Genomic DNA, 23,645 nt, shown 5'->3' with positions numbered 1-23,645 from the left:
TATATGAAAAAAGGTAAGCGCATGTGGTAAAGCAACGTTTTCATGGCAGATTTGTTATGGTTTTCATATAGCAAAAATAAAAATCAACCTCTAGTACACAAAAGTTGATGAGACCCAAATTATAGGCCCTATATGCGAAAAATTAATATGGCATACACTTATACAAACAATAAGGTTCTAGAGGTCAATGCTGCAGAGCGTAGCGAGCGCGCTGCGCGTTCTAGTCCAGATGCCCGCGTGCCCGCGTGCTCGGCCGCGACAGCAGTGTGTCCTCGGTGGGCTTCTCTTCCGTCTCCAGCAGGTTTGATGGGGACAAACGGACCGATACGGGAAGAAGGACAGGTCGTCGAGCCTCTTTGTTTATACCTCTGGAAGATATCGATCGATGTTGATCGATAGGGCGGGCGATTGACGCCGCTGGCTCAGTGCAACGCGACCATGGCATCAGATAGTAAGTATCGCGCTGCTTTAAACGATTTATAGAAACCTTTGAATTCATTCCCGATCAAAAATAGCTATACACACTATCAGTATGTTTATGAAAGCTCCTTGGCTGATTTTGCTGCAGGGCTCAGCGATGAATTTTGCCAGCATCATTATCATCAGTCATATCATCTCAGAGGGGTTCATCTTCTCTACTGTACATGACATTATAACAACTGACATTTCATTCAAACCATTATAAACACGCCTGGAGAATTTCAAGCGACGCTTTATATAATCCATGTTCTGTCTATTGCTATAGTGTTGCGGTTTATTTCCTTATCTGCAGATTGTAGCATCTTTAAAATGTTTTTTAAAAACATTATATATATATATATATATATATATATATATATATATATATATATATATATATATATATATATATATATATATATATATTATTATTATTATTATCTTATTTTTTTTTTTAAATCGTAATTAAATAATTTTGATTGTTTCTTCTAATACATTTTGTTTAAGTGGCATTACAATGACAGCAATTTAGAGAACAATACCCCCTTTGAACAACTTTGAAGAAATATAGAACATGTATAGAATTAATATATATATATATATATATATATATATATATATATATATAGTTATATAGACTGAACTTGTTAACTTGTAGTATTTTAGAATTTAAATTCAGAAATAAATGTATTTTTATTCTTGCAAGTTTAAATGTAATGGCTAATTGACTATTTTAATAACGAAAAAATAAATACACATCAATACACTTACACTAAAATCAGCTTTAAGGTTGTTCAAGGCCCTTATCTTTAATACAGAAGATGTCATGAATATTTTAGCGTGAAGCATAGTTTGAAGAAGCTTAATTTTTGAGATAGATTTGAGTCGAATATGTCCATCTAACTGAAGATTATCAGTGCCAGTGGCAGATTGTGCAACAATGTGTTTGTTAATCATAGGCTATAAAAATAAACCTTCGGAAAATGTTGATTTTTGCCCGCGCTGAAAGTCCTTCATTTTCTAAATCAACTGTGTGCTAAATGCAGAACTACTAAAAATAGTTTGATTAATAAATCATTAAAAAGTTCTGTAATGACGCGTACTGGTTTATTTTGCATGTAGATCTCAGGTGCGCATAGGGAGCATAGGAAATAATTTTCCATAAAGTGCTAGCTTCTGGTTAAACAAGTGCACTCAATAAAACATCAGAAAAAGGCAAGCTATTACAAGTCATTATTTTTGTTTTCGTTGCATAAAATAAAATGAAGGTACCTTTCTGGGCCTTGAACGTGTCAGTCACATTGCTGTCTATGCAGAGTTAAAAAGCTAGATTTCAGAGAATTTAAATTTTTCAGTGAAATATCCCTTTGTCAAAGTCTGTAGAAGCATCTCAAACTGAGACTGAAATAGAGATTTGGTCTCCCATATTCAGTAATGGTGGAGTTCACTTAATAAATTAGTAATAATAAATTGGTTCTCTTATTGATTTCAGTTCTATAGTTGGAGGCCTAATAAATATTTTATTTTAGTAATATATTTACCCTACGATTACTACATAGGCTTTTTTTATATAACCAGGATGAGATTGTAACTCTTTCACTTTTAGCTCCCGTTGCACGAGTTTAATAGTTATCTCTAGATCGCGCAGATGAAAATATTAACCTATAATATCATTAGTTTAATGGTTGAAGACCAGAGTCTTGCTGCAATCCATTCTAATAATATAGAACTAATAATATTCTCAGACATGAACAAGACAGTTTCTGGGAAATGGCAAGTCATGAACATTCAGAATCAAAAGCCTCTGTTATCAGCTTTTAATTTGTTTGAAGTTCACCCAACCCTCCCTTATTTAAAAAGTGATTCATTCTCATTTACCTGTGTCTTCGTTCCACACCTCTGCCTTTTTTTAGAGCATGACAGGGTGACTATATAATCTCTGGTGGTTTGTGATTTAAAGGAGGATACAGAAAAACATATTTTGCGTGCTTTGTGTATATAACAATTTGCCAACAGTGTAAAATCAGCAATTTCGGGGTTTAAAATGGCACCATCGACGCTTGTCCTGTCAGCTGATGTCTGAAGCATGTTTTTTTTTCCTCTCTGTGCAGCTTTGTTCACTCCATTTCTGTCCAGGAAATTAGATTTTGTGGATAGGAAATAAGAGTCGGTGCCTTTATGTTTAGAATATAGTGGATTTTGAGAAGTTTTCAGATGTCAGGAAGGGTGTTAGAGCCTGACAGGAAGCGTACTGCAGAAATGGAGAGAGGCGACATCCTGTACCAATTAACTGATGGCGAACCCTTAATGTTGACTTTCAGACTTTTTGCCACTAGATAGATTCACTTCACAAAGGCTTTAAGCACATCATTCAAAGTTTTTCTAATTTTTTTTCTTCTTCCATATCTAATGAGCAAGTAAATGTGGTATGTTTATGCGCATATATGTTATATTGTCTTTATTTTTAAAAAATAAATAAAAACATATTTAAATAAAAATTAGCAATTATAAAATCTAACTGTTTAACATTTTTTGATTAGTTGTTGCTGAAGTCTAAGCAGCTAGGCTGTAATATGATGCAGTTCTAACAAATGACCACTAGATGGAGATGTTCTGCCATTATTAGGCATGCCAAGAACTTTATGTCGTTTTAAAACAACGGTTTGTCTTTTTCCATCTAACCTTTATATCTTTTTTCGTCTTGTTTAGCAACACAATTCATTTTTTATTCACTAATTCTGAAAAAAAGCTACAAAGCTGTCCCTTTAAGATACAAAAGCTAAAATGTACACCGTTGTACCATTTTTATCCCTAAATTGTACGCATTAGTACCTTAAAAAATACATGAATTGTGTATATTAGTAATATTTTAAAAGAGTACTCCCGTTGTGACCGTTTTGTGCTTATGACTGTATGAGTTCAACATTTTACTTGTTTTGGATAATAGTTAGCAATCAATAATGGTGTAATGATGTTAGATAATGTGTAGAGTTAATATATGTACTCTGTACACTCAAGAATGGAAAATCCATGGCAACGTGAAAGCATGTGTGTTTATGTGAACAAAGCCATGCACAAATCACTCCTCACAGAATGCTTGAGTTGTTTCCAAGGAAACCATCCTGCTCATGCAGTACAGAGGTCCATGTGGGTGTGTGTGAAAGTGTGTTTCTGTGCTTACAAGGTCAGTGTGTTCTTGCTTGCGCACGTAGAAGAGTGCAGAGAGCACGGCCAAGTGTTTGGATAAGAAATTCACAGCCCTGTGCAGCAGTGCATGTAATCTCGCTTGGATCTTAAAGGAATAGTTCGTGCCGAAAAATTAAAATTCTTTTGTAATTTCACTCACTCTAATGTCGTTCCAAACCTGTGTGATCGACTTTCACGAAAAATGACGTGCAGCAGAATGTTCATGTTGCTCTTTTCTATGCAAAGGAAGCCAGTGGTGGCTTGCTCTCTTCTCGTTCTTGTTTTTATAGCCGTATTTATCTCTGCTTCTGTTTTTCTCACTCGTTTGTGTGAGTGGTACAGTAGTTGTGTTTATCGCAGTGACAGCTGTGACTGTGCAGTTGGCTTGTGTGTGTGTGTGTGTGTGTGTGTGTGTGTGAGTGTGTAGGTGCAGATTAGATGGTTCAGCATAATAGTGTTCAGCTTCAACCTTTCATTCAACACACACATGTAAACACACGCTCAGAAGTGCCTGCCCTCTTAGACTCTGTGAAATATTCACTCTTATGCAACTTAATGGTCCATTTTACACTTGAAGTGTTCACTTCAAAGCTTTGATAATGATGTGTTGAATACGAGGTCATGGTTTCTCTCTGTCTGCTGCAGGGCTGTTTTCTACCAGGCTGAGATCAGTCCTATTATAGTCAACACATTCCCTTTTAATGAAAATATATTACAGCGGTGAGCAATATGACTAACTAAACCTATATAAACTGTCATCTGCTAATACATTTGATTATGAGTTTTGTTCTGTTTCAGAAAACTTGTTTTGAGCAGTGCTGTAATAAATTTAATTCAATCAGCTATTTATATCACAATTACAACCTACTCCATATACTGTTACAAAATGTAAACAAAATCTATTGTAGTTTATCTATATACAGTAGTTCTATTCAGCAAGGATGATCACAATTCATTGTTATTTATAATTATTTTCAGCACTGATGATAATACGAAATCAGCATAGCATGATTTTTTTGAAGGTTCATGTGACACTGAAGACCGGAGTAATAATATTTCATCAAATTACTAATTTTACATTTATTAGAATGGAATTGTTTTGATGCTGTGTGTCTATATATAGTAATAGTGCTGAGAAATAATTTGGAGAGTGCAGTGCCAGATGAATTCAGTCGTGTGCCTGACAGTGTGGGCTAAATAAAATGTATCTGCAAAGACATCGTTAGCCTCACGGTTTATTCTAGGAACTGCGAAATTGCAAAGTCTTCTGGGTTATTTGGTATCAGTTTTATACCAGGACGTGTAAAAATGTTAAAGCATAAAGCTACTCTGTAATATTATAATGGCGTCTGCATTCAACGGGTTGCGGGTTGGGACGTTTACATATATTTGTGAGGACCGAAATGTCCCCACGAGCATTTTAAACCCTCCCAAATGTCTACAAAAAGGTAATATCATTATGTCGTCATTTACTCATATTGTTCTAAAACCTGTATAACTTTCTATCTTCTGTGGAAGATAAAATGTTGATGACCAAATGTTTACGTTGTGTACGTCCACTGTATTTTTTTGTCCATACAATGGAAGTTAATAGGAACATTCAATATAATGCCTTTTTATGTTCGACAGAAGAAAAATTCATGTAGGTATGGAATGACATGAGGTAACGTAATATAATTACTTTATTTGTTCCATCAACAGTCACTCCTGAGGCGGTGGGCTTCCTGTCAGCCGTGGGCATCTTTGTCGTTTTGCTGGCCATACTCTTCCTCTTTATCAATAAGAAGCTTTGTTTCGCTCGCGTCGGAGGTCTGCCGTGCCTCGAGCAGTACAGCCGGCGCAAGCGAAGAGACCGCGCTGGCATTCACCAGGGACTCGGTGAGTACTATTGTTTCAGACAGACATTTTTGGCTGACTTTCTTTTGCTCTTTTTTTGCCAAAAGTGACCTTTATCGCTAAGGCGCTTTATCCTATTTACGAAGCGAATATAATAGTAGTCTGTTTGATGAGCAATGGCAGACAGAGGCAGAGTTTGGGATCCAATTATCTGTATGTTATGTGCAGTCAAGCACACACAGCTCTGTGTGATCTGTGGGCTGTCCCTATGTCTATTCATTCCTGGCAAACAGACATGCACACACATACTCACCTGTGAGTAAACGCTGCACTTTCTGGTTAGACACACATTACACACATACGCGCATTGCACAGTCAGAATATCAGCTGGGTGTTGGAGGAAGTTCTGCTGTGGTATTTCAAAGCAGCTCCTTTAGTAAACATTCGGTCTGTCTGTCTTATGAGATATCTACTAGCTAGTTAAACGGCATGCTTAGGGTGAAGTGGTTCGGATGAAGGTTTGCTATATGGAGTAATTGGTTGTCTTTTGAGGAAGCCGTGCTGGTAAGTGTTTGTACTAGCGATGCACAATATATCCGTACCATACGAGTTATTGGCTGATATTTGAGATTGTTTTAAAGTTATTGGAATTTGACATTTAATTGTCTTTGCAAATTCAAATTGAATATCCATTTCATATTAAAATTGAAAATGGATATTCAAACTAAAACTAAATCAGAATGACTGATTGTATCTTTTTACTAATTTAATAATTCAGACAAAATAGTAAAAAGTAGAAATAGGCTTCCGTAGATATTGGTAAAAAATGGTCTTATTGGTTTTGTACAAAATTTAAAACAAGTGTAAGCTGTGTTATTTAGAACAGTTTTCATCAGATAGCTGATGGCAGTTACATTTAGTGTAAACTGTGGTAGTTAGATGCACTATAGAAGTAAATATATGCTGTATAAGCTCTGTTGATTTTGTTTTTAAAACAGTAACAACATGAGGGAATTCAGTGGGCCTCCTGTGCATCTGAAAATGCACTGATAGACTGTTTGAGCTGCAGTGAAATGTATTGGGGAAAACTTTTTTGAAATCTGATGGAATGGCAGAGGCTCCCCAGGCAGGTATCCCAGCCTTCTTTTCATGGATCACCCAGATTTCAGATGCTTTCTCCAATGGCTTCCGCCACCTCGGCCAAAACGAAGCTGTTGACTCTGAGGTCTCAGTGAAAGGTGAGAGTTCAGAGGTGGAGCAGCACTTGAGGGCTGTTCATGGATCTGGAGTGGATCCACAGGAGAAGCTGGGGCTGCGAGGTCAGGGCTGCAGGTTTGATTATGCCCCCTCTCTCGAACGTCTGACTCCCATCAGCGAAGAGACAGATGAGCTGGAGAGCAGGAGTCTGCTGGCTTCACGCTGCTCTGATGCTGGTAAGATGTGGGTTAGAAGTTGGCTTGGTTCATCTTTTGGTCCATTTTTGTTGAGGCTGCCATCTATCCTTTCAGTTTAAAAATCACAGCTGGATCTGTTCTTCTTGTAAACTGGTTACATGTTTGGTTTTGTTGCCTGTTTTTGACTGGTAGCTTCAATTTTAGTGTTTGTTAGCGTCTTAAAGTTGTTATACCTTTGATTGTTCAGTCCACTTAAGTTTTAAATGCACCATTTAGGGCTTCCAGTGTCAGATCATTATTCCATTGAAGCTGTACAAAACAGTTTCTGAGAAATTCAGTTGCTTGGAAAGACTTTAAACACAGACACAGCTTTGTGTGTGTGTGTGTGTGTGTGTGTGTGTGTGTGTGTGTGTGTGTGTGTGTGCGTGTGCGTGCGTGTTTCATCTTTCTGGATATTTAATATATTCAGCAAACTGAGAACACCCTCTCAAAACAAACAGACATTACATTTACACATGAATACACTGTACACACATATCAAATACACATGCCATGTGCACTCCCACTCACACACACACACACACACACACACACACACAAATACAATTGTACATAGTCTAGTCAATAAACACCACTAATGGTACTCTTAACATGCTTAGCTTGTAGTTATCTTATAGTTTATGAGTTTCTTTCCTGGGAAAAAATCTGTATTTTAATGTATTATATCTCAAAAAATTTGAATAATAGGTGCCTTTTAAAATAACTTATTTCTTTTTAAAACAAAAATTCAACAGAAAAACATTCACTTTACCACAATTACCATTTTTCCCCACATATTTCATGAAGTAAGAGAGAAAGAATGTTGGTATTTTGTAATGGCAGTGTAGAATGTGTGTAGAAAAGCATGTCTACCATATGCACCTAATCATAAGAGAGTGTCCAATTAGTGTCTCTGGGTCTCTTTTTCTCTCTTATCCATTATAGTTCCATTCATTGCACTGCATTTCACCACATCATTCACTCACACACACATCAAATTAGGCCAAGTGGCTATGTAAGGAGCAGCATAGGAGGTTGCCATGGTTACCAGTCCCTCACACTGAAGTGCTTTCCTCAATGTACACACTGAGTGCATTCGATATAACATAAATGATACCTACGCAATGAATCTGAAATAAGAACAATCATAGCAGCTGTGCCATTTCAAACAGAACAGCTTATAAATAACTGCGGCAAATGTCCTTGTAGAGTCCAAATCATTGACATTTTGTATGGAGTTTGAAACTAAGTTTACCTCTGATTTTGCACTTACTGCACTGTGAATAAATATGAATTAACAATGAACAGTAAATTTAGAAATTGCAATTATAAAAGATTAAAAGCATTTAATCTTTCTTCAAATTGCCAATATTTTAAGATATAAAAAAATGTCTTAAGACAATGAGAACTGTTACTTTACTAAATGACAGACATGTCTACATCTTGTTTTATTCTATTAATTAATTAATTTAGTTAGTTAGTTAGTTTGTTCAGAATCTTTCCAGCTTAGACCTATAGAAATATCTATACTCTGTAGGGCTGACCCTGCACTATTTAAAGGGATATTTAATTTTTTTAAAAATTATAAAATTTTAACATAAAATGTTATGTTTATCTGCTTACCCTCAGGGCATCCAAGATATTTTGTTTCTTCAGTAGAACACAAACAAAGATTTTCATCTCAAACTATTGCAGTTTAAATTAAACCCTGCAAAAACACTGAACAGTATTTATATAATGCTTTACCTCTGATACACCGTAATGTTCAGCTGTCCTGAGTGAGTTCACAACAGCCGTTATGTATTGTCATAAACTGCAGGGTTTAATTTGTTGGGGTTTGTTTAACTCTCAAAGCCCTGATTTCCATTGACTGTCATTATATGTCTCTTTAAAGGAATAGTTCACCCAAAAAATTTAATTCTGCCATCATTTACTCACCCTCCAGTAGTTTGTTAGTTTTCTCCAATTTATTTGTTCTGCCAAACACAAAGGAAGATATTTTGATGAAAGCTTATAACCTGGCTGTTTTGGCTCACCATTGACTCCATTGTATTTTTTTATATATTATTAAAGTCACTGGTGTTATATCTCTGAAGGTAAACATCTTAGAAAGAAATTGCACGTTTATATTATATCTGTGTAAGTGACCACAGCCTATTTTCACTTGAGCTAGTTAACAATAACCTATCATCCACCTAGTATTGGAATGGCAATGGCCAATTACCCAGAGCACCCTAGCAACTACATAGCAATGCCTTGGAATTATGGCTGGTAGGCCTGTATTGGTCTATTAATTTTCTTTCCATTTATCTTAATAAAATTTGTAACTTTTGCACTTTTTTTTTTAAACGTGTTGTTGTTTGCCTTTTTTGTCCATCTTTGTGTGCAGTGAATAGTTACGGCGATGATGGAGAGGTTTCCAGCTCATCGGACAGCGATGATGAGTTAGCAAAGCAGTTTGAGATCTCGGTTTCCCGCTCACAGAGCTTCCGTTCGAGTGTTACAGAGCTCAACACCCAGAATGCACCAGGGCAACATCACAAATTTAAACGGCTGCTGTCTGACCAGGAAGAAGGAAGCACAGAGCCTTCTGACTGTGAAGGTATGCACTCACATTCTCCTGTTCACTGAAACATTTGTATATAAATGGCTATGCTTTTCTGATATACGTGACAGCCGCATAAAGTATATTTTAACTACACTGAATATTTCACTACTCTTTGAAGCAGCTTCTTGCTGTTTAATATAGCATTAGTTTAAAGCCAAGGATTAGAGAGAAGAACTGTAAAATTAATTTAAGCAAATTCATTTAATTGATTAGGGGAATTTGGTTGTTTTAAAAGCATTTCTACTTGAGGATGTGTGTGTGTGTGTGTGTGTGTGTGTGTGTGTGTGTGTGTGTGTGTGTGAGTGTGTGTGTGTGGATAAAAGATTGAGAATAAATGTTTTTCTTTTATTGTGAATAAAAGATGGCCTTTTATTGTATCATCTGAATAAGAGAAAAACTAAGATAGATTTTTGTCAATGAAAATCTAATTAAAATGGTAAAATGTTCCCTTTCAGTCAGTCACTATGACGTTAAGTCAATGACTGATGTCATGGGGTCCTGCTCAGGAACCCAATCAGCTCTTAATTTTAAGAAAAAAAGGCCAATGAGAATTGGTGAGTGTGGTGTCAGCTTACAGCGCCATTCCTTCTTGTTATTCTTCAGTTATTCCCCCTTGGAGAGCGTTGAGTCCTCTGTTACCTCACATTTGAGACTCCGCTGAATGGTCGGGTTGCTCTCAGCTCCTCAGCACAAACCTGAACGAGTGGTTGCACGCTACCATCTTATATACCAGTATGTATGGGGGAGTGCCATGCAAATTACACTCACCGATTCTCACTGACCTTTTCTCTCAAGATCAGAGGTGATTGGGTTTCCAAGCTGGGACACCATGATGTCAATCAATGACTTAAAGACTTTGTTCCGTCCTTCAGGGAACTACGGTTACACAAGTAACCTTAGACGGTGATATTGTTATCTAGAACTGTTATCTAAAACCTTGACATAAAGTTGTAATAAAACAAAATATAAATAAATATATGTATGTGTGTGTGTGTATGTGTGTGTGTGTGTGTGTGTGTGTGTGTGTGTGTGTGTATGTGTGTGTATATATATATATATATATATATATATATATATATATATATATATATATATATATATATATATATATATATATATATATATATAAAGGTAAAGTGAATTAAAGTGACAAAACATACTAAAACTTAAATTTAAATATAAAAAATATGAATATATAATATAAATGTAAGCAATAATAATAATATTAACGTTTGATGGAAAGATGTGTTGGTCGGTGGTTTGTGGAATATATTGGTCTCTTTTAACAAGTCTGTTTGTTTAAATTTAACAAATGAAATGTCTTTAATATTACTCCTCTAATAGTCCTCTTAGAGTGTAATTACTTGGAGATCAAATGAAGACTTTTGCTTAGATTTATACTGTTTTAAGAGTTTTAAAGACCCAAAATTAAACTAGCAATGTAATGACTTTCCAACACATGCAATTTGATATTTGAACTCTGACTTTACTACCTTGTGGTAAAGACAACATCTAACTTATGTTTCAGTAGATGCAATACAAATCCAAACACCTTTTATAAATATTTATAAATGTGCTGCCAGTCGAGTCACAGTTAACTCCCCTAATGCTCAGTCAACATCCCTGATCTCTACATTGCAATTAGACAAATCTCAACTAAAACAGCTTCCACTTGGTTGCTTTTGTTCACTGAATTCTTGCTGTATGGAGCTGTATTTCTTAGAATGTTCGTTACAGCATCAGTTGCCATGGAAAAGCGTCATTCCGGTCACCATGGTAACAGAGTAACTGGCCTTGCCTGCAATTAATTGGTCACTGCTGCTGAGTAGAACAGTTTGTACCTTAATCGAGATTTCATTCAGTGAAATTCACAGAGTCACGAGTCACAAGTCACGTAGGACAAGCACTTAAAGCCGTAAATTACTATCATTATCTGCTCCGGAGAGCCTGACTGGTCAGAGGGACTCTGTCCTGCAATTATGATATCTGTCAGAGTGTCAATAAAATATCATTTGCTAAACGTTAAGGGAATGTGTGTTTGGGTCCTGTTCATTTTCCTTATTAAAAAACTACTACTAATATAATTGTCTTTTTGAATCACTCAGTGGAATTAAAATTTTAAAATTAGTTTTCCATGGGATGGTAGAAAGGAAGGAGGTTCAGGAGGTGTCTGGATGTTTGGGAGAAGGACGACGACAGACAGGGTCCAAAGTCAAACTCCAGTTCAGTTTCCCAGTCAATTAAGTCCTCTTCAATATCTAGCAACCCCAAAAGTATTAACAGCTGACCCTCAGACTTGGTGCAGTGGGCAGAGCTCCACCCCGGTTCTCGTTGGATCCTCAGCTCTGTTTCTCTCCGTAGTGATCAGTCACTTTGGCTCCAGCAGGATGACGAGGACAACAGGATTATTCATAACAGAACAATAAAAGCACGGGGAAACTTGCAGCTCACTTTACTGTTAAGGTCCGGCCTTTTTTGTGGAGTGGGAAAGTAGCGCACGAAGATGGCCGATGATAATAAACAGGTCATGGAATACAAACTAGGTCATGGAGAATGAAAACAAACACATAACAGTCCAGGGGTGTGACAATAAATTACCTGAATAATCCATATTATTTTATCACTCTTTACTTTTTAAATAGAAATTAAATACATTAACATATTATTTATTGTTTTTTATGGTAACATTTACTCTAGGGAGCGAAAACTTTTTTTTCAACAAAAATCTTTAAAAAGAACGATTAAAATCAATATCCAAATCAATATTTTTTCCAGGTGAATGAAGTTGAAACGGTAACATTTTATTTGTGGATTTCATATTATTAGATGATCTAAAGCAAAAGAACTGTAAAAACATAAGACCTTATTATAAAGTGTTACAATTTTTATTTCTGGAGAAATAAAGCAATTTTCTGAGCAGCACATTATTCAGTCGTATGAAATAATTTGGTCTCATTCTGATTTCATGTAGAAGCTGAGAGAAACAGTGTGCAAAGTTTTGAGGATCCCCTCTCGTCCAGGCGACGTGTGAGGTCTGAGCCAAGAGACCCGTTATCACAGAGTCCCCTTCCTGAGGACCCGACCTTCACAGACCCCCTCTCTCAGATGGCGGAGCGGATCTCTGTGGGCTCCCAGGACACAGGAGACGGTCTGGAGGCTCTACCCAGGGACGAGGGCAGTCGTCTGAGCAGTGTGGGGCGGCACACCCCACAGAAGAGCCTGGCAGTCGACAATCATGGATATGACAACAGTGAGGCTACGGATAGCATCTCCACATGGAGCTCTGAGGTGAGTTCAACAGAGCTAGATCACTTCTATATAGACCACTGTTTAAAAGTCTGTGGTCAGTGAGATTTTTAAGAATGCTTTATTCAGCAACGATGGTCAAAAGTGACATTTATGGTCTTACAACAGAAATAAATGCTGTTTGAATTTTTGAACCATTTCAAAATTGAAAAAAAAATCTGCATATCACAATGATTTTTGAAGGATTATGCGACACTGAAGTCTGGAATAATGGTTGCTGTATTTTTACATATATTAAAGCAGAAAAAAGTTACATTTGAATTATATTTAATAGTTAAAAGGATTAATATTTGCTTAATAGCAATCAAAAATGAATAATATTCTAGCAATATGCATTCTAATAAGCAACCAATAGGTGTAACCTTCTTTTTTTATTTTACATTTTTTATCATTGTGCATTATTACTATCATATGTTACACCATATTTTACCTCTTCTGTTCATAATTACATCATCAAAATTTCTGTCCACATCTTCAGAAGTGTTATGAGAACTAAATTCTAATCAATATTCATAAGTCATTTGTGCTCTGTGGCACTCATAGCAGTTGCTAATGGAAGCACCTTGTGTTTATGTATTAGTTTATCGCAGTAAAATCTTCCTCATCCGTTCGGAGAGGTGTGGGAGGTTGTGTGTGTTAGATCTGTATGTTTACATATGCGTTGATCATGTTTGTGTTTACATATGCAAATGAGCTTCTCCTCTCTAACAGCATGAGCAATCTCCATCCCACCCTTTGAGTGCTTCCCCTCGTGGACATATCTCAAAATGTGGCGATCTCATAATTGCCCTCGACTATCGGGCTGAAACGCACAGGCTCCTGGTCACGGTGATAATGGCTCAAGGCATTCCAGACAAGGCACGGAGCGGCATGGACTCCTGGCAGGTGCACGTGGTGCTGTTACCTGGTAAACGACAGCGGCACAAGACGGCCGTGCAGAAAGGCTCCATGCCCAGGTTTGAGGAGACTTTCCGGTTCTCGCATATAGAGCCGGGGGATCTGGGTTCCTCTGCGCTGCGGTTCCGCCTGTATGCGCTGGGGAAGATGAACAGGGAGAGGATGATGGGAGAGGCCATGTACAAGCTGAGCAGGCTGAAACACATGGGACGCTTCCAGGTCACGCTGGTCCTGGAGCCACGTAGTAATCTCAAGGTGTGTGTTTGTGCTTTGATTGTATTTATTTTTCTAATTATTTGACAAAAATTAACAACTATTTTGTAGTGAAAATAGTTTAAATAGTAAAACAAACTACACAAATATTTTTAGCGTACATTTTCTTTATTATTAAAGGCTGAAGTGAACAGATACATTTAGATAATTTTGCATAGATGTCCAGACAGCTTCTGAAATGCTTTTTCAAATACAAAAATGCTACCTTTAAAGTAGTCCAAATTAAGATCTTAGCAAAGAATACTTATTTTGTGCAAAACAAAGCCGAATATATCAAATAAGTTCTTAAAGGAATAGTTCACCCAAAAATGAAAATTACGGCCATATTTTATAATGGTTTTTGGCATAAATGAAAAACTGATTTTGACCCAAAACAATTTACTGTTGGCTATTGCTACAAATATACCTGCGCTACATAAGGTTTTGTGGTCATATGTTCAAGGTATTCAGTTTTTTTTAAAAGGTACATTAAAAAAAAATAGCTAGAATTTATTCAAAAACAATTTTAATGCCAAACTAGTACATTTCACAAATATTTATAAAGAAATGCCAATTAGCATAATGAAATAGTTCAGTGTCTTTATGTTGAAAAGCTATGTAGAACTACACCTGATGTACGATGTAAACACCAGCTAATTAGGTTGTCATCTCCTTCCCTGCAGACAGTAGACTCCCAGGTGTCTTTCAGCGCTCAGAGTGACAGTGCTTCCTCCAGTCATTCTGTGTCTCACGGTGGAAACCCAGAACTACTGCTGGGTTTATCATATAACGCCACCACAGGACGACTGTCTGTAGAGATCATTAAAGGCAGCCACTTCCGTAACTTCTCTCTCAACAGACCTCCAGGTAAACACACTGTCCCACTCACACTGACAGAGGCTCAGAAACACATTCACAGGCATCATTAGACCATCAGGAGTGACTCTCGAGCAAATAACCTTTAGTAAAGCCGTCTGATATTGATTCAGAGTAAATGTACTGCTATAAATCCTTTCTACGCGAACAAGCTGCTAAAACACACATTTGTACAGGCACATTTTGAATGCGTCGTCCTCACACATTGTGTTGCGGGTCAAACATCAGGCTTTTAGAGTTCATGCTGTTTGGATGACTATTAATCTGTCACAGTCACTCACAATGATGCTCCTCGGTAAATGGAGTTACAGGGCATTTAATCAATCACAAAGTCACAGATCTTTTTCTCACACATCTCTCATCAATTCGATGAGTCACTGCTGAAGAAATCCATGCACACAAACATATACTGCGATATAACGCTGTATCACAGATTTGTGCTTAGTCCAAAAATAAATCTATATATGTTACTTTACATATCTACTCTACCATTAGGGTCAGTTCTTTTTTTTATTATTTCTCTTAATGTTTCACCCAAAAATTGCTGAAAATGTACTCGCCTGTCTCATGCCATCCAAGATATATATGAGTTTCTTCATCTAAACAGATTTGGAGCACTACTTTAACTCTTGCTAACAAAAAGATCATCTGCAGTGAATGGGTACCATCACAAAGAGTTGATAAAAACAGGTCATAAAAACATTACAATATTCCACAAGTAATCCACACAGTTCCACTTAAAGTCATTGCTTCTGGTTTAAAATTGATTTGTCTGAATCAGGAGAGAAATATGCATAGCTTCATTCACATGTGAAAACTGTTCTAAGCATATATGTTGGTGGACTTTGATGTGAAAGGACAATAGGATGACTCTTTCACTGTGGAAAACCTTATTATGGACTCTTATTGGCACGTGATGTAATGCTAAATTTTTAAATCCAAATTTTCTGAATTTTCCAAAAATGTTCAAATGAGAAAACAAACTCTATATACACCTATATTTGATCCTTTATAAATGATTCTAATTATTTCTCCTTGTTATCAATGTTGAAAACAGTTGTGCTTCTTAATATAAATTAATACAAATTCACAGATAACCATTTGATCACTGGGAGAAGATGGAATGAAACTTTTTTTTCTTTCAGATACATTTGGTAAGCTCACTCTGTTAAACTCCATGGGACAGGAGATATCCCGCTGTAAGACGTCCATCCGTCGCAGTCAGCCGAATCCTGTCTTCAAGGAGACATTTGTCTTCCAGGTGGCGCTGTTCCAACTGTCAGACGTCACATTAATGGTCTCCATTTACAATCGGCGGAACATGAAGCGCAAGGAGATGATTGGCTGGGTGGCTCTGGGCCAGAACAGCAGCGGTGAGGAGGAACTTCTTCACTGGCAGGACATGAAGGAGAGCGGAAACCAACAAGTCTGCCGCTGGCACACACTACTGGAAGCTTAGAGGATAGAGAGATAGAAGTCTGATCACTCATACCTACTGCATTCAGCTGGATTTTCCTTTGGGAAGAAGGTGAAAGCCAAGGCCAAAAATACCCACAAAAACCAGAATGAACAAGCACTTTTAACAGTATCAAAGATAAGGCATGTAAATCTTGGAAGCACATACAAACACAAAGAAACACCCACACGCCACTTTCCTTCTCCCTGAGAGTACTTGATACAGCCTCTTATCTGGTAACCAGGAAATGACTTCATGGCGTAATATACAGACTACTCTCTCAACTCCAGCAGCAACCAATCAAAACGCATTATAGCCCGAGCCACGGTGATTGTCGCCTAGCGATTTCATGAATGGAGGATTGATTTGAAATGATTAAATGCCTTTCTTCGGATCATTTTAAGCTTGAACACCAGAAACAGTTTTGGTGAGACCAAATGTGTAATGAGCAGAAAACTGTTAGTTGAACACGTGCACTTTCATTCATGCTCTCCTACTGATGACACTGAAGCTGTTTTTTTTATTACATTTTTTATTACATTTTACATCAAAATATCTTGTAATGTAAAGTCACAAACTCACGGACAGTGTTATGAGAATAGATGCTGTTAAAAGTTTACAATTTACCCCTATTCATATCAGAATGAGAGAAATAAGCAGATGACTTTAAGATGTAGTTCAAACTCTTTTTTAGTAATTTCAGTGAATGAGGACTGTTGCTGGCCAGGATTTAAAGGAGACCTATTATGTCCCTAATTACAATATTTAAGCCTCAGGTGTCCCCAGAATGTGTCTGGGAAGATCCATCTCAAAATACCCCACAGATAATTTTCATTTTCAAAAAGTCTGCTTTGAGCGAATCAGAAACGCTCTGTTTTCATGCATGTACCTGCCCCCTTTTACAGAATAGAGCAATGCCTTTGCAGTTTGTTCCTCAGATACTCTGCTAAAAACCACCGGTTTGGTTTTGATTATCAAGTCTATTCCTCTAAAATGTGTTTTAAACCATATCAGTTTGAACTTCATAAATACAATTTTCAGAGTGCATACATCTGAAGCGCACACACGAAAAGCATCTGTCAAATGGCATGTCAGTCTCTTTCGTATCTTATTGCGCTTAAACACAATCTTCTTTTAGAAGACTTTTAAAAAATAGTTTTAAACAAAAATGTTGACATCTATTATTGATCTTCCATGCCGGAATCCTTTCTCGCAGTTTAGTTCAGTGTTACAGTTCACAAAAATGGTGTGAATGATTCATTTGAAGAGACTGATCTGTTTCTCAAATCCATGTGAATCGGTTACTCAAACATAAATGCCTAGCAGAGCTGGAGATTATCATTAAATACATTTCAGCCTGTTCCTCTCACAGAGCTATTGTATGGCTTGAGACGGCTTAGAGCATAGCGCCCAAGTCATGAGCGCTATTTTTTTGGTGCTCATGAATTTATTTTGCTTGAAGCTTGAAAGCTCCAGTGCCCGTTCATTGTAATTGCTTGGAAAGAGACCGATCCTGTTTACCAAAAATCGTCTGTAGTCAGAGCACAGACACTTACGCATGTCCAAGAAAACCCTTAGACAATCTTAACACCGTCCTTATGACATTGAAACTCTTTTGTAATGCATGCCTGTAATGCTTTATGCATATATAAAGTGCCTGATCTCGTCAAACCTGTATGGATTTTAATTTATAGCCAATGATGTTGGAGATTAGCATGGAAAACTCTGTAACATTACAGACGCATGGACCACAGTGTTTTAAAAAACAGTAGTGCCTGTTTTGCATGCATTCAAATACAATGTGGTTTTTGGAGATAAATGCATATATTTTTGTCTATCATTAAAGACATCCGTAATACACTACTTTTGCTGGAAATGTGATTTTTTTTATTATTAAGAATAGCAATAAATTTGTTTTGTTACGCTGATCATGCATTAAACTGTGAAATTAGGTACTACTGGCGCTGAAAAATGTACAGTTAACCAACCATATGATCATGTCATATGTTGATCAGACTGACAAAGTATCTGAAACTGTTTGCCAGAAGAGTTTGTTTTAATTTTCCCGTCGTGTAATGTTTGCGTATTGGAGTGGAAGAATCGCTTATGCTCGAAGGAGATAATTAAGCTCGGAGATGTGAGGTTAAAAGATCATTTACCCGTTTAAAAGGTTTCAATCTATGGCATACCGCGTGCTAATGAATGTCAGAGAGATACGCCGCAGGAGCATATGAGCAATAAAAGCTTTCAAAAGTAAAACCGGTTCTTCAGAGATAAGCCATATGTTAAGAAATAAGCAAGAAGAGAGAGGAGGAAACGCGGCAGCTGAGGATGCGAGAAGAATGGAGTTTGATGCTGGAGCGTCATCATTGCCTAGTGACTCTCCTAGCAACAGGAAACATCTGTTTCAGCGTCGACCAATCGGCGGCCGGTGCAGTCTGTTATTGCTCGCTGCACAGAAAGGGGATATTTTAAGAGCCGAGAGTGAGCCGAATACTACAGGGATTATATCAAAACCAAGACTTCGACATCTGGGGGCGAAGCGTCAAGCTCACGCGGAGCTGAAAGCGGCTAAGTTCGGCGCAGTATGAGCTGTTTTGAGCCTCTGGTTTGATGAAGAACGCGCGTGCGGGGACTGTTAATGTGGCTTTAGAAATAAGGTAGGATCATTTAGCTCTGTTAATCGCACAGATTTGTGTGGTTTGTTTGTTTTCTGTGCGAGCGTACTTAAAACACCATACTGTATTTTCTATCTGCTCTTTAGACATAGCAGATGCAATTACATAATGGTGCTATACGTAACAGACCCTTTTTCCAGTTTGAATCTGATTTTTTTGTATTTTTTGGAAAATGCGCGTTCTGTGATTCATTCATTAGCGTGACAGTTGAGTGGCTGCTGCATCGTAGCCCACAGCATAAAAAAAAGTAAAATGCTGCTGTAAAGGACGTATTTAGCCTACATTGCAATACTGTAAAAAATATTTTAATTCATTGGTGTATTGGTTTAGATAATTGTAAAATGTTTAGCAAAATGTAAAAGTATTTTACGGAGCAATTCAAAAAAGCACTGGCTTTTCTTGAAACTGTTTAGTACATTGAAGATAATAACGAAACATGAAACTTCCAGTCAAATTATGCTTAAATATGATTTTAATTTGCATGTAATGAATGGATCACATATCACATGACCAGCTCAATACTTAATCTTGTTGTGCATTTTGTGTAAGATTAAGTAAGATTAAGTGTGTGCGTGTGCATATATATATATATATATATATATATATATATATATATATATATATATATATATATATATATATATATATGTGTGTGTGTGTGTGTGTGTGTGTGTGTGTGTGTGTGTGTGTGTGTGTGTGTGTGTGTGTGTGAATTGCTTTAAATAAATCGAACAGGAAAAAAATAAATTACATAAGTAAATGTTAAATTAAATATAAAACAATAATAATATCAATACGGATAATTAATGACACTTAAGTAAGCTAATATAAGAATTATATATATATATATATATATATATATATAAAAGCTATATATATATACATATATATATATATATATTAAAAGTATTTATAATAAAATATATACATTAATATATATATATATATATATATATATATATATATATATATATATATATATATATATATATATATATGTGTGTGTGTGTGTGTGTGTGTGTGTGTGTGTGTGTGTGTGTGTGCGTGCGCATAATTGCACATTTCAGAATCGTCTTCATATGAACTTAATGGCATCGTGTGACGTTATACCATCTGTCAATAGAAACAAAAAAATGTTTTGAAATAGTTTCAAATGTTTAATAATCAATGACCTATATATTTAGAACTGCACAAAACGCAGTCACCGAAATGAATCGCATTACATACAGAAAGTACAGTGGAGATGAATACCTCTTTGGCTTTACGGTTTCTCTCTGTCTCTCTCGAGCGCACACAAACTCACACGCAGCCCACACTAATCCAGCCACCCACGGTTAGAGCGCGCGGCACCGCTGTGTTGGCAGCACGCGACACGTTTCTTTGAACCCGATAAATCAAAATGCGCTGAATTACACAGCAGCGAGACACAGTGGCGTGCGACTACAGCACGGCTGCCCGCTGGTGCCATTACATTTACTGCAACAGTTTTTATCCGACTTTCTGTTTTTCCGATTCGCTTTTCTGAGATCGAAATACAGTCATTTATGCATGCAATAAAGATTCGGGGCTAGCTGTCACGCATATATAATACTAACCTGAAAACGCATAGAAACGAGAAAGGGCCATTAAACGATTCTCTGTCTCTACTTCAGGCAATGTGTGTGAGCCAGAGGGAGAAGTCTCAGGTGAATAGAGGATTTGTCAGAGAGGTGTGTGATTGTGTCTGCGTGAAGCAGTTCTCAGGTAATTAATACACACTACACACACAGACCTTGTTACATAACACTCTAGTCTACCCTAATCCATTTAGGCATAGTGTGGGGACACATTTACACTGATGGAATTGTTTTATGTTGAACCGTCTTTCACAGTAAGAAATAGAAAAAAAAAGAGATTTCCATCCAGTTGCAAAGACATGTTTTTCACAAAAATCCCTGTGTGCTGGCCTGCAGGGTCTTTCCTCTAAGAGTGCCCTCAGCGGTCAACAACGTCGAAAGTCGCCTACTTTAAGCGGAAATATGCGGAAGAGGAGGATGTTCAGGGAAGCCTACATGGATATCTACAAAAAGTAAGTGTCAATGTGCTCGAATTCAATTCACTGAAATAGAATTCATGTTTTTTTTTTTTTTTTTTTATTTTTAATCAGCAAAATATTACATTAAAAAAAGTTTTATCAAACATTTAAAAAAGTTTTCATAGACAAAAAGATGATAGATAGATAGATAGATAGATAGATAGATAGATAGATAGATAGATAGATAGACAGATAGATGATAGATAGACAGATAGATAGATAGATAGATAGGATGACAGATAGATAGATAGATAGATAGATAGATAGATAGATAGATAGATAGATAGATAGATAGATAGACTGATTTTTTGTCTTTGTCTCATGTCTTCACACCTGTCATCTTCCGACTGTCTCTCCTCAGCACCTGATCCTGCGTGAGGAGCGCAGCTGCATCCTACGCCTGTCTCTGCAGAAGCTGCGTTTCCTAGACGACCCCGAAGCTTACCTCCGCCGCTCCGTGCTCATCAACAACCTGCTACGCAAGATCCACCTGGACGAATCCCAGAGGGAGAGAGAGAAACAGAGGGATGACAAGGAAGAGGAGGAGGAGACGGAGAGGAGGCGGAAGAGACTGAAGGTGGTGCTCCAGGAGTTCCAGCAGTACAAGCTGCTACCGTACTCATCCTCCCCAGCCTCGTGCATCTGCGGCCTGGGCAGCTGCCACACCCTGCCTCCCGATCATGGAGCTTCAGTGCTACTCTATCATTTGGATGATAAAGGATAAGACGTCATCGCACACATGCAGGGGATTTGTCCAAATGTTTACGACTGATTTCCGGGAGCCAGCATTAAGAAAGAAAGGAATTCGGGTTTGCGTGCATTCGTGATTTTGCTCATGAGCGTGAGCTCTGCGGTTTGTGATGTGACAGGTGTCTGTCCATATCAGGGTGCGTTTTTTTCAACCGGAAAAAGACATCATCTCGTTATCACTGCCTCGCTCTGTTGATATGAACTTTGACCACAGACATTTCGTTTTCATGAATTTGCTTGAGTGAGCTATAATCTTAAGCACTGTCTTCAGGGATAAAAAAGGCAAATGAAAAGCCATGCACCTTGTGGTTGTTATATTATGTTGTAAGAAAAAAAAAAACATTTATTGTAAGTGTCAAAGTCCTGGCTGCTCCTAAGGATGGGGTGATTTTACTAAAGCTTCATTGCTGTGAAATGGAATTTTTTGTGTAGGTGGCTACTGATGTCAAACTAGTAAATTATTATTATTTTTTTTAAACAAGTTTCTGTACCTTTAACAAAAAAAAAAATAATAATAAAAAAAAAAACAGGAAAATGTAAGGGCAAATAAGAAGCGAAAATTATCTTTCAAGGCCTTGTTTTTGTTTTGTTTTTTGGTTTAAACAGGGTCTCACTCTCAGCCAAAAAAAAAGAAAAGTACAAAACTGTCACCATATCATGAAGTACCCTTTCGAAACGTATTAATATGCACATTTAACATACTAACATGTACCATTTGGGGTAAATACTGTACAAAGATGTACCTTTTAGATTTTGTACTTTAGAGAACCACCTGTCCGACAGCTTTGTACTTTTTTTCTGAGAGTGTACTGACATGCAGCTTTCACAATGTAAACAAAACAATTTACTGCATTTGCTACCTGCGTTTTCATTGCATACAGCCTTTCATGGCTTTTGGCAGAAACTGTTATGTTAAGGTGACTCTGCCATCTAGTGTTATGGCGATGAATACTCAGCCACATAGACCTTTTTTGGTTAATTCATTCAATCAACTGTACTACCTGCCGTTTATAATGCTGTTTTACACTCATTTGTATATTGTAACAAATTTAGGTTCTCTGTCCAGTTTGTGTGGCCAGTATACTGAGTTTTAAATGACACGCTCGCACACGCAACATTTCTGGCTCTATAATCTTTGAATCTGAAAACCCTAGCTATGTGGGTGTCAGAATATCTCATAACAATGGCCTGCATTCAGTGCACGGACCCACGGTTTATGACTAACGGGGGAAAACAAGGTATACATGCTCAATGTAGTGTAAAATCCACCATTCACTCTTAAACAGAACCTCAGATGATCCTGTTCTCGTCCCATATCGCTGTGCACTTGTCTCTTATGTTGGTTACATACATTTTTTAAACGGGCAAAGTTGTGCAAAAATATTTTGGTACGGTTGATAATGACTGGTACTCTTACTATTAATATTTTGTGTGTTTGTTTATGCACATTTGTATGTGTATTGTAATTTTTTTTTTCAATATCTGAATGTAATTTACTGAAATCTAAATTCAGAGTGCTATCTTTTGGACATTTCAAAGCATAGACATGGATATCCAGTTTATTTTGAAATGGAGCTATTTTTTGTTTCAAAGAGAACACTATTCCTCAGAGAATTTAGTGCTATTTTGCCAAAAGATTTAAAAGTAGCATATGAGAATTGTCTATTTTCATGGCACTGCAGTCAAATAAAAATATAATATTGAATGCTTCAGTAAGTCCTTTCTCTTTATCTGTGTAAATAAATATCTGCACATAAAAATGTATCAGTATTGGCCTTTTCCTCCAGCATATGCTGAGTCTCCGGTGATGGCGTAATCGGTACGTGCACGTCTC

General features: G+C 37.0%; 1 protein-coding gene across 3 annotated transcripts; it reads left to right on the top strand.

Annotated features, from left to right (window-relative positions):
- The first annotated feature begins 218 nt into the window (after positions 1-218).
- On the top strand, positions 219-23,575 carry syt16 (synaptotagmin XVI). Of its 3 annotated transcripts, none has more exons than XM_043256038.1 (10): positions 219-451; positions 5,347-5,523; positions 9,304-9,516; positions 12,494-12,810; positions 13,540-13,980; positions 14,661-14,844; positions 15,999-18,969; positions 20,640-20,730; positions 20,940-21,055; positions 21,423-23,575. In XM_043256038.1, the coding sequence occupies exons 1-7, from the start codon at positions 439-441 to the stop codon at positions 16,310-16,312; spliced, it is 1,659 nt and encodes a 552-aa protein (XP_043111973.1). In that variant the 5' UTR covers positions 219-438; the 3' UTR covers positions 16,313-18,969; positions 20,640-20,730; positions 20,940-21,055; positions 21,423-23,575. The 3 variants fall into 3 exon arrangements, with proteins under 3 accessions (XP_043111973.1, XP_043111972.1, XP_043111971.1); XM_043256037.1 differs by lacking the exons at positions 219-451; positions 5,347-5,523 and adding exons at positions 5,616-6,045; positions 6,480-6,914 and having other exon boundaries at positions 12,497-12,810; XM_043256036.1 differs by lacking the exons at positions 219-451; positions 5,347-5,523 and adding exons at positions 5,849-6,045; positions 6,480-6,914.
- Positions 23,576-23,645: the final 70 nt, after the last annotated feature.

Source organism: Puntigrus tetrazona, chromosome 13, assembly GCF_018831695.1.
Source record: "Puntigrus tetrazona isolate hp1 chromosome 13, ASM1883169v1, whole genome shotgun sequence".
NCBI classification, from domain to species: Eukaryota; Metazoa; Chordata; class Actinopteri; order Cypriniformes; family Cyprinidae; genus Puntigrus; species Puntigrus tetrazona.
This window is presented reverse-complemented; position numbering and strand designations above follow the sequence as displayed.